The sequence below is a fragment of the Mirounga leonina genome, unplaced genomic scaffold, assembly GCF_011800145.1.
Source record: "Mirounga leonina isolate KUSES-001 unplaced genomic scaffold, KU_Mleo_1.0 Mir_376, whole genome shotgun sequence".
Taxonomy (NCBI): Eukaryota; Metazoa; Chordata; class Mammalia; order Carnivora; family Phocidae; genus Mirounga; species Mirounga leonina.
The window spans coordinates 718,246-728,612 of NW_023270718.1; the positions used below are offsets into that span (position 1 = coordinate 718,246).

General features: G+C 52.8%; 2 protein-coding genes across 5 annotated transcripts in view; one reads left to right on the forward strand and one right to left on the reverse strand.

The window, feature by feature from the left end:
* ETHE1 (ETHE1 persulfide dioxygenase) overlaps nucleotides 1-3,167 on the reverse strand; it is a 20,152-nt gene extending 16,985 nt beyond the window's left edge. The window contains exon 1 of one of the 2 annotated variants that reach the window (XM_034986644.1): nucleotides 2,999-3,167. In XM_034986644.1, the coding sequence (XP_034842535.1) occupies nucleotides 2,999-3,091 (93 nt within the window). In that variant the 5' untranslated portion in view covers nucleotides 3,092-3,167. Of the gene's footprint in view, nucleotides 1-2,993 lie in introns of both variants that reach the window. The other variant, XM_034986645.1, reaches the window with a different exon arrangement.
* Nucleotides 3,168-3,191: 24 nt separating this feature from the next.
* Nucleotides 3,192-6,913, forward strand: ZNF575 (zinc finger protein 575). Of its 3 annotated transcripts, none has more exons than XM_034986648.1 (4): nucleotides 3,192-3,531; nucleotides 4,199-4,294; nucleotides 4,728-4,885; nucleotides 5,330-6,913. In XM_034986648.1, exons 3-4 carry the CDS (start codon nucleotides 4,804-4,806, stop codon nucleotides 5,980-5,982), a joined length of 735 nt encoding a protein of 244 aa, XP_034842539.1. In that variant the 5' UTR covers nucleotides 3,192-3,531; nucleotides 4,199-4,294; nucleotides 4,728-4,803; the 3' UTR covers nucleotides 5,983-6,913. The 3 variants fall into 3 exon arrangements, with proteins under 3 accessions (XP_034842539.1, XP_034842538.1, XP_034842537.1); XM_034986647.1 differs by lacking the exon at nucleotides 3,192-3,531 and adding an exon at nucleotides 3,587-3,919 and having other exon boundaries at nucleotides 4,199-4,313; XM_034986646.1 differs by lacking the exon at nucleotides 3,192-3,531 and adding an exon at nucleotides 3,587-3,919.
* Nucleotides 6,914-10,367: the final 3,454 nt, after the last annotated feature.

A 10,367-nucleotide genomic window follows, 5' to 3' on the forward strand; every position in this document is an offset into this window, starting at 1 on the left:
CTCGATCCCAGGACCCTGGGATCATGACCCGAGCCGAAGGCAGACGCTTAATGACTGAACCACCCAGGCGCCCCAAGAATATTGCTCATTTATGCCTCACTTGAGGGCTCCTGTGTACCTGGCCCAAGCTGGGCGAAGCTGGGGACCCAGAGGTGAGTCCTGTCTGGTTGGGTGGGGAGAATGGTGCAGACACTAGGGCTGAAATAGGTTTGGGGATTGCCAGGAGCTCAGGGGCAGGAGGAAACAGGAAAACAGAGATCCTCAGGCCCTCTTTACTATCAGGGTCCCCCAAATAAGACCTCCTCACCCCTGGGGCCGATTCCTATGATTTTGGCAGGATTGTTAGACCCTTGAAGGCATGCACACCTTCTGGGTCAGCTGTGAGATCTCCTAAGAGGTAGAAATCTGAGCATCACCCTTCCCAGCTGTGTGACCTTGGGCTCAAAACTTAGCTTCTTCTGGGCTTCAGTCTACTCCTCTGTAAGATGAGGTTGAAAATAGCTCCTTCCCTCATTGGGAAGATCTAATAAGTTCAGACATGTAAAGAGTCCGGGAGAGCAGATGGCACAGAACAAGCTCTCTACAGGAGCTGGCTATCATTCTGTCCTCACCGTCCTTGACTCCTTCCTCCTCTGTTACCTCCTCCCCCTTCATCACTAGGCCAGGTTAAGTTAATCTCTCCAATCAGGCCACTTCTCCGCCATCACTCCCTCAGCCTCAGTCAAGAAGCAGCAAAGCATACATGCAAATGGCATGGATTCCAGGGCCTGGCTGTGGGAGTTCAAATCCTGACCCTGCTACCTCCAGGCTGTGTGAGTCCCCCCCTTGTGCCTCATTTTCTTCTTCTGAACAGTGGGAATAATGGTAGCGCCTCCTCTTAAAAAGTTGCTGCCGGGATGAAATGAAAGAATGTATACAAAGCGCCCAAGACAGTTTCAGGTATATAAAAAGTGCTAAATAAATGCTGGGAATGAATTGTGTCATTAATATATAGCAGCCACCTCCCTGGGCTTCTGGCTTCCGCTCTGCCTCCCTACAATCTATTTTAGATTTTGTGTTGTTTTTTTTTAAAGATTTTATTTATTTGACAGAGAGAGACACAGCGAAAGCAGGAACACAAGCAGGGGGAGTGGGAGAGGAAGAAGCAAGCCTCCCGTCGAGCAGGGAGCCCAATGCGGGGCTCGATCCCAGAACCCTGGGATCATGACCTGAGCCAAAGGCAGACACTTAACGACTGAGCGACCCAGGCGCCCCCCTACAATCTATTTTATGCAATAACCAGAGAGAGCCTTTTAAAATATCAATGACAAAGAGACTGAAGAATCATAGACAACAAACACAGCGTGTGGATCTTGTTTAGGTCCCGATGGAGATACACCAAGTGTAATAAGAAAAAGATATTTATGGGATAAGATGTCTGGCATATAGCTTCAAAATCATCTGGGAAGAGTGGGTGGGAGAAATGAAACAACATCGGCCATGAGTAGGAAATTGTTGATGCCAATGCCGCTGGTATTATTAATGCAGAGAACAATTCTGTTCTCTCACACTTTCTGTATGTTCGAGAGAAAACATTGTTCAGGAAAGGAAAAACAAGATATACATGGGACCATGGGGGAAATGTGATAATGTAAAGAAACGACCCCAAAGTTTGAAAGTTTGGTAATGATACTTTGGGTTGTATTTAAAAGATAGAAAGAAAGTCCTTATTTTTTAGAGACACACACTGAAGTGTTTCTGGATGAAATGTGTGGAATTTGCTTCAAGGACCTTAAGGGGCAAGGGGATGATGGAATAAGATTGGTCATGATGAAGCTGGGTGATGGGCTGGTGAGGGGCTGATTATACTCTTCCTCTTCCTCTCCTTTTGGTTATGTTTGAAATTTTCCATAACCTAAAAAAAAAAGAGTATATGAAAACCCAAACTCATTCATGTCACTTCCCATATTAAAAACCCTCCCTCGGCTTCCCACTCAGCTAGGCCTCTTTCTAACTCCTTGACCTCAAGTTCTCCATGGTTCCCATCAACGTATCTTCCCATCCCAGAGAGTTTCTGGCTGTTAATTCTTTCCAGCATTTATTTGATACAGAGTTATTGGACACCGACTATGTGCTAAGCTCTGTCCTGGACAGAGTGATAAACAAGACAGACAGGTTGTTCATCTTAACAGAGCATATAGTCTAGAGGACAGGTATGCTGTGTTATGTGCATACAAGGGAGATGCGACAACAGAGTAATGGAGGGAAGGGGGCTCCATGAGCTAGGGTGGACAGCGTAGGCCTTCTGCTGTGGTAATATTTGAAAGGAGATCAGACGGAGGAGTCAGACAAGCAATTTGATGGAGGAATGACCTTGGGGGGACAGAGGGAACCGCTAGTGCAAAGGCCCTGGAGTAGGATGGACCATGGCATATACCAGCACTGGAAAGGAAGGTGAGTTTGGAGCATCGAGGTAGGAAAGATTCCCAGGGGCGCCTGTGTGGCTCAGTCGTTAAGCATCTGCCTTCCACTCAGGTCATGATCCCAGGGTCCTGGGATCGAGCCCCGCATCAGGCTCCCTGCTCCGCAGGAAGCCTGCTTCTCTCTCTCCCACTCCCCCTGCTTGTGTTCCCTCTCTTGCTGTGTCTCTCTCTGTCAAATAAATAAATAAAAATCTTTTAAAAAATTAAAGAAAGATTCCCAGAACACAGCATGCTCCTTCCCATCTTGAGCTCTCTGCACTTGCTGTTCTGGGACGACCTTGATCCCATCATGGCCTAGTTCAATGCACAACAAAAACAAGAAGTAGTATTGGTAACGTGTACTGACCACTGTAGGCACTGTTCTAAACTTTCCATTGATTACTGAATTTCATCCTAACAACGCAGAAAGGTGGAGAGACTTGGCCAACCTTACACAGCTAGAAAGTGGCCGAGCCAACCAGATACCCAGGCAATCTGGCTCCAGAGCTCGAATAACCCCACCGTCTAACTCCCACGGCTCCCAGGACTCACCAGACCTTGTGGGTTATCAGACTGAAGACCCACCCAATGCAGGGCATTTTTATGGGCACTTCACGGTCACTCCCGTAGTGGGCGGAAAAGTGCACCATCACGGCCCGGGGAAAGGTGCCAAGCGTGCCATCCTGGGCCTGGCACCAGGAGCTCCAGCCCTCCCAAGAACTCGGGCTGGGATGCTTCGGGAACCGCCGCCTCCATCCCCACACCAACACGAGAACCGCGGCATCGGGGTGGGAGGGGCTGAGATTCTTGAATCACCCAATGGCGAAGGGTGCCGGGGCGCTATGCAAATAACACGTTTTTTATTGGGCGTCAGCCTGCTCGAAGCCTCGCGTCCCGCCCCGCCCCCTCACTAATTGGCCTGCCTTCTTTGCAAAAGCTTTGAGGGGTGAAATGGGCAGCCGGCTCTTCAAACTCCCTTCGGAGAGGGAACTCAGGCTCCCAACGGAATCTCGAAAGGGAGGGGGACAGAGAAAAGGAAGGCGCATATGTTGGGCACTGTCTCAGTGATCTCTAAGCGCAGTTTCTCCGAGTTAGGTCCTGCACGTGCTTGACTCCAGTCAGCCACCGTAGTCCCCGCAACCCGCAGTATACTTTTTTATGGCCCTTCTACCCGTAGCTCGGCGCTTGCTCACCAACTTGCCTGCCTTGCGCACTCACCCCTCCTTCCATTTTTTCTCCCCCGCAGCCCCCTCCGCTGGCCGCGACTGCGCATGCGTACTGACGCCCCCACTGGCCCCGCGTGGGAGGAGGGGATAGAAATGAGGCTGGGCCGAGAAGCTCACGCGCGCTCCCTCCCCTCCCGTCGCTGGGCACGCGCCGGGCCGTGCGGCTTTGCGCGTCCGAGGGCAGCGCAGCAGCTGCAGCGGCCGCTGCGGGAGGGGCCCGGAGCCCCGCCCCCGGGGAGGGGCCTTCCGCAGGTGAGGCGGGCACGGGTCCGGGCCTGGACGCCTGGGTCTTCGGGAAGTGGATTGGGGGCTGGACGCCAGGATCTCCCGGAAAGGAATAGATTGGCGTCCTGATGCATAGGTTCTGGAGGGGCTGCATTGGTGCCTGAGCCTTGGTAGAGTGCATTGGTGCCCGAATGCCATGATTCGAGGCGTGCATTGAGGCCCGGACGCTTGGGATCCCGAGGGAAAAATTCAGTAGGGGTCTCTGGATCGCAAGACACGCCACGTTCTTTTTGCATTTCCCTCTAGGTCTCCCCTCTATCCTCCACGCTGGGGATGAAATTTAGCAACAAGAAGGAAGCGGTTCACGCGGCGTCAATGGACTGAGACTAAACCAAGACTCGGGTAAAGCTACCTATTGGAGGTGAAATCCCGCCCACTGAGCTCAGGCTCCTCCCCTGAGACAGTTGTAAAAGACCCGCCCTCTCCGCTCGAAGGCCCCTCCCCTGGGTCTGAGTTGCTTTGGGTTCTGTCTATATAGCCCCGCCCAGTCCCGTCTTTGCTTCCACGGCTGGGAGGTTCTGTTGGGGGGAGGTCCCGCCCACTCGATGTAGAGGCCTAGCCAGCTCCGCGCTCAGGGCGGCCCCTGAATTTTAGTAGAGGCCCCGCCCACTCGGCTCGAGGGTTCCAACCCCGGGTCTAAGTCGCAAAGGATCATGTTTGCATAAACCCCGCCCGTTGTGCTCTTAGGCTCCGCCTTCGCGTAAGGCCCGCCCTAGCCTTTGGATCCCAGGCTTAAAAAGACCTTGCTCCTGAACAGACTGGTCCCTGATTTTAGGCCCTACAGCCCTGTCCCCATCAGCCTGGTAATCACCGGCATCGCCTACCTCCCTCTGGGTTCCTGGGCCAGCAAGATGCTGGAACGAGATGCAGAGTCCGCGGCCGGGGACACCGATCCTAGTCCCACTTGCAAGGAACCAGTAACCAAGGGAAGAGGTGAGAGCGGTCCCGCCCGTGGGTAGGGGGGCACAGGAATTGAGGCTAAGACAATCATATTTTGAGGGAATCTCAGGGTGAAAGTTTGAAGGCCTAGGGTGATGACCATTTGGGATACTCACAAATATGTTCTGGGGAATCCTACTATTGGCTTTGGGGAACCTCAGTGATTTTTTAGGACTCAGAAAATTAAGGGTCAGGGGGTTTGATATGCGGAATTTCAGGGTGATCACTTGGGAATATACTAGAAACGGACACCTTAGTAGCTTTGGGATTCCAGCCCCTTTGGATGATGCATGGCATAAGGTGGGGAACAGAGACGTGTCATTTGAGGAATCCCAGATGACCCCTGAGGTGTCAAGGTTGGGGTGGGGGAAGGGAAGCCTGGCCTAGATTCAGGGTGTTGGTTGATGCCTGGAGCCCACCAGCCCTCCTGTCCTGTAGCTCCCCACCAGGGCTCGCCGCAGAAGCCCAGCAAGTCGGTTCCAGGGCCTGCCACGTCCGCGGGGGCGCCTTCTCGACCCCGCCGGCGGCCCCCGCCCCAGCGCCCGCACCGCTGCCCTGACTGTGACAAGGCCTTCTCGTACCCGTCCAAGCTGGCCACGCACCGGCTGGCACACGGCGGCGCCCGCCCCCATCCGTGCCCCGATTGCCCCAAGGCCTTCTCCTACCCCTCCAAGCTGGCAGCCCACCGCCTCACGCACAGTGGTGCCCGCCCACACCCGTGCCCGCACTGCCCAAAGGCCTTTGGCCACCGCTCCAAGCTGGCAGCCCACCTCTGGACCCACGCGCCCGCCCGCCCCTACCCGTGCCCCGACTGCCCCAAGTCCTTCTGCTACCCCTCCAAGCTCGCAGCCCACCGCCACACGCACCATGCCACCGACGCCCGCCCCTATCCTTGCCCGCACTGCCCCAAGGCTTTTTCATTCCCCTCCAAACTGGCCGCCCATCGCCTCTGTCACGACCCCCCGACGGCACCAGGCAGCCAGGCCACAGCCCGGCATCGCTGCTCCAGCTGCGACCAGGCCTTTGGCCAAAGACGCCTCCTGCTCCTTCACCAGCGCAGCCACCACCAGGCTGAGCCAGGGGGAGCGTGAGTGAGTCTTCCCCTTGGCTCACGGCGCCCTCTGCCACCAGCCTGGGTCAATAAAGAGGCAGCATTTTTAAGCTGGGCTGTATGGACTTGCCTTGACCAGACAGCTGGCAGGGAGACTGGCCCCACACTGGGCTCCAACTTATAAGGCTGAGGAACTCTTTGCTCACCTGTTTGGGGGGAGGGGAAGGTGTCACCCACAGAAAGTTAGCGCTGGGCCCCAAACCATGGGCTTGGAGCTGGGGTTTGAAAGCAAGCCCTGGCTCTGGTTTTTCCCTATTTATAAGGCAAAAGTAAAAAGTCTGCTAGCATCGTTGGTTGCTGAGGAATGTGGGGAACAGGGTCTCTCCTTATTGTAAGTTAAATTGGTGCCTCCATCTTGGCCATTTGACTGTCCATAAAAAATTTAAAATGTTCACATGCCCGTGTCAACTATTCCACTTCTAGGAACTTATCCTGTAGATAAACTCAAGCACTGAAAAAGGCATAAGGATGTTCCTATGTTCAAAAAGGCATAAGGATGTTGGGAAACCACCCAAGTGCCCATCAAGAGGGGACCAGCTAATGAAATACAATACAGCCATAGAATGGACTATGTTGCTATAGGAAAAAAACTCTATTTGTACAGATGTGGAATGAGTCCCTAAATATACGAAATGATAAAAGCAAGAACAAAGGGCATGCTGCCAATAGTATAAACATTTTTTAAAGCTCAAGCTTATGAGCCGGGGGGCCCTGGACAAGCTTTGTCACTTCTCTGGACTCAGATGCCTTATCTAGAACATGGGAGTGCTAGGAGGCCTTTGTAAGGGCACAAGCATCATCTCTGGCATCACTTCCCTTCTCGGAGCCTGTTTCTTCTGCTATAAAATAAGAAGGAGCTAACAATGGACTGCGCTTCGTTCTTCAGATGTGTATTAAGCACCTATAATGTGCTGGACTCTGCCCAGGGTGGTAGGCACACAGCAGTGAACAAGACAGGCCTGGTCTAGCGAGGGGGAGTGGGTGCTAATCAAGTAGTGGCCCAAAAAAGAAAGAAAGGAAAAAAAAGTAAAGGAGCCAAGTCCATCTTAAAGAACAAAGTAGGGGAGGGAGCCTTGCCCCCCACCCCCACCCCCAGCCCAGGTACCAAGAATGATTTCAAAGTCGTAGGAATGACACCTGTGGTGTTGGCATGGGAACAGGCGAGTGGAAGAGGACCGAGGGCTCAGAAACGGCCCGGTGCTCACAGGAGGTCCTGACAAGTGACAGTCCCCATGACTAGATTAGGGGTTGGCACACTTTTTCTGGAAAGGGCCCGATGGTATGTACTTTTAGGTTTTGCAGGCCACGGTGTCTGCCACAACGACCCAGCTCTGCCCCTGGAGTCCAAAAGCAGCCACACACATTATGATACACGAATGAATGTGTGTGGCTCTAGCCCAGTAAAACTTTACAAAATGGTAGCTGAGCTGGATTTTGCCTATGGGATGTAGTTTGCAGATCTCTGCTGTAGGTGAATGGGGCAAGGACGGGCTCATCTGTGAATGAGCTGAGAGATCTGGAAAAAAATTAAGTGGGATCCTGTGGAGGCAGAATAATGGTCCCCCAAAGAGGTCCACGTCCTAATCCCCAGAACCTGAGTATGTTAGTTTACATATGGCAGAAGGGGCTTGGCAGATTTGTGATTAAGGATCTTATCTTGAGATGGGGAGATTATCCTGATTATTCCAGGGGGCCCGATGTAATCACAAGGGTCCTTATATGGGAAAGAGGGAAGCAGAAGAGTCAGAGGGGATGTGACAATGGAAATGGACACCAGAGGGATGCAGGGCCATGATTCAAGGGACTCAGGCAGCCTCTAGAGACTGGAATAGGTAAGGAAATGGATCCTCCCCGGAAGGGACACAGCCTTGCAGACACCATGATTTTAGGCCACTGAGACAAAAGTTGGGACTACTGACCTACAGAACTATAAGCAAATACATTTGTGTTGTTTAAGGCTACTAAGCTTGGGATAGTTTGTTACAGCAGCAATAGGGAACATACAGATCCCGATCTCATACCATACACAAAAATAAGTTTCTGGTGATTTAAGATCTAAATTTGAAAAACAAAATGGAAATAATAAAGGAGAATATCTTTGTAACCTCAGAAGTACAGAAAGAATCCTTAAGATACAAGAAATGTACATCATAGAGGAAGAGACTGGTAGATTTGACCATAAACAAATCAAGTTACAACTATGGCGAGAGATACAGTATTATGAGTGTATACCGGGCACATACTATTATATAGAGGGTTAGCAAAGACCTTTTTGAAGAGGTAGAGTTTTACTTGTGATCTGAAATGTGCAGATGGAATGAGAGATGGTTTGTGGAATCAGGGGTGGCACCGGGCAGGCGAATGCAAATTAGCAGGCCGCTAGACCAGCCGCTAGCTAGACCCAGTGCACTGGGCAAGGCCTTGGGGAAGGGGTGGGCGAGGAGGAGGATTAAGTCCCTCCATGCCAGAAGTGCGCTTGCTATCAAGGTTTACATACAGAGCGGACTTGGAAGATTTCCTCCACAGCAACACACCACCATCAAAGTTTCAGGGACAAATGCATTTGCGAGGTGTCGATCTGGTCCAACCGTTGACGTAGAGATGGGGCAACAGGCCAGGAAAGATGGGATTTGCCTGCGTCCACACAGCAGGCCAGTGCTGAGCCAGGGCGGATCCTGAGTCTGTGACACGCTGACCTCCCGCTGCTCCTTGTATAGGTCAAGCCGGTTCCTGCCTGGGGGCCTTTGCACCTGCTTTTCCTCCACCTGGATAGTTCCCCCAGACTCTCCCTTATTTCTCCCAAGTCCCTGCAGAGGGGTCAGTCCTCTGACACACCTTCTCCACTGACCCTCTCTGAACCACGCCACCGTGTCCCATGGCTCTGTAACACTGCCCTGTGTTCGTGCTCAACGCTGCACGACACACTCACGGTCTCTCCACCAGCGGAATGTCAGCCCTGTGAGAACGGGGCCTCGTGTCTCTTTCTCACACCGTAGTCCCACCGTCTCACACATGGTGGGCGCAGTAGGCAGAGTAACAGCCTCCTAAAGATGTCCACATGCTGATCCCTGGAACCCATGGATCTGCTATGTGGCAAAGGAGAATTAGGGTAGAAGGAATCAAAGTTGCTAATCCGCAGACTTTAAAACAGGGAGATTATCCCAGATCATCCAGGCGGGCTCGGTGTAAACACAAGGATCTCTGAAGGTGGAAGGAGGAGACAGAAGAGGGCGTCTCAGAGTGAGGTGGCGTGAGGAAGACCACTGGCCACTGCTGGCTTTGAATACGGAAGGGGAACTGGGGAAAAGACAAGAACGCAGATTTCCCCCAGAGCCTCCAGAAGAAGCACTGCCCTGCCTACACCGAGTTTCAGTCCCTTTTGGACTTCAGACCTCCAGACCTGGAAGGTTATAAATTTCTGTAGGTTTAAGACATAAAGTCTGTGGTAATTTGTTACTGAGCTCTGACTGCCCTTTGCTCTGCTCCAACCCCCTCCTGACCTCCCCAGCTCCAGGATAATGTCCAAGCTTCTCAACCTGGCGTTCGAAGCCCCTCAGGACAGCCCTGTCCTTTTGCTTCGACAGTGACGTGAATGTTCTTCATCTGTGTGCTCTATTACAGCTGCCAGTGGGCACCTGAATGTGGCCAGTGTGACCGACAAAGTAAACTCTTCCCTTCACGTCACTGTATTCATTTAAATAGCTACCCGGGTCCAGGGGCTACCGTGTTAGCATAGCTGCAAGGACTATGTCCCTCCTTCCAGACAGATCCGCCCCTAAAGCCTCTTAAGCAACTGACCCCGGGGAGCCAGGCTGGTTCCCACGTCCTGGCCTCTGCCCACACCATGGCCCCTGCCTAGAACTCCGTCCTAGCTTCCGCCCGATTCCCTAACACCCCGCTCAGTTCCCAACTTAAATGTGGTGGATGCTCGAAGGGCGTGATTAAAATACCCCTCCCCCTGTTCTACCACTGCGCTGACAGTTCTACAGCCACTTCTGCAAGCCCTGGAGAAAGGGATGCCTGGCCCAGGGGAGCTGAGACGGACTTCAAGAGAGAAGCACACCTCACGAGCATCCAGACCTCCAGCCCAGGACCAACAGAGGGACAAACAAGACCCAGGAATGGGCTCAGAGGGCGGGAACCCCAAGTCCCTGCCACCTGCCCCACAGGGGAAAGTGGCCAGGGAGAAGTAACAAAGAGCTCCCTCCCTACCAAACCCCTGATAGAGAGCCCGTCAATTCTTCCCAGGACCCCAGGGCAGCCAAGATACCTGACCCTCAGAAGAGAAGCAAAACCCAAACACATGACAGAAAGCTGGGAGCCTCTAGGAGGTTCAGGAGACTTCTGAGTAAGAGGGGCAGCTGC

Bases quoted from the DNA above. Each gene is read 5' to 3' on its own strand.
- ZNF575 (XM_034986648.1), top strand. From the start codon at position 4,804: ATGCTGGAACGAGATGCAGAGTCCGCGGCCGGGGACACCGATCCTAGT. The intron at 4,886-5,329 runs GTGAGAGCGGTC...CCTGTCCTGTAG, and splicing joins ACCAGTAACCAAGGGAAGAG to CTCCCCACCAGGGCTCGCCG.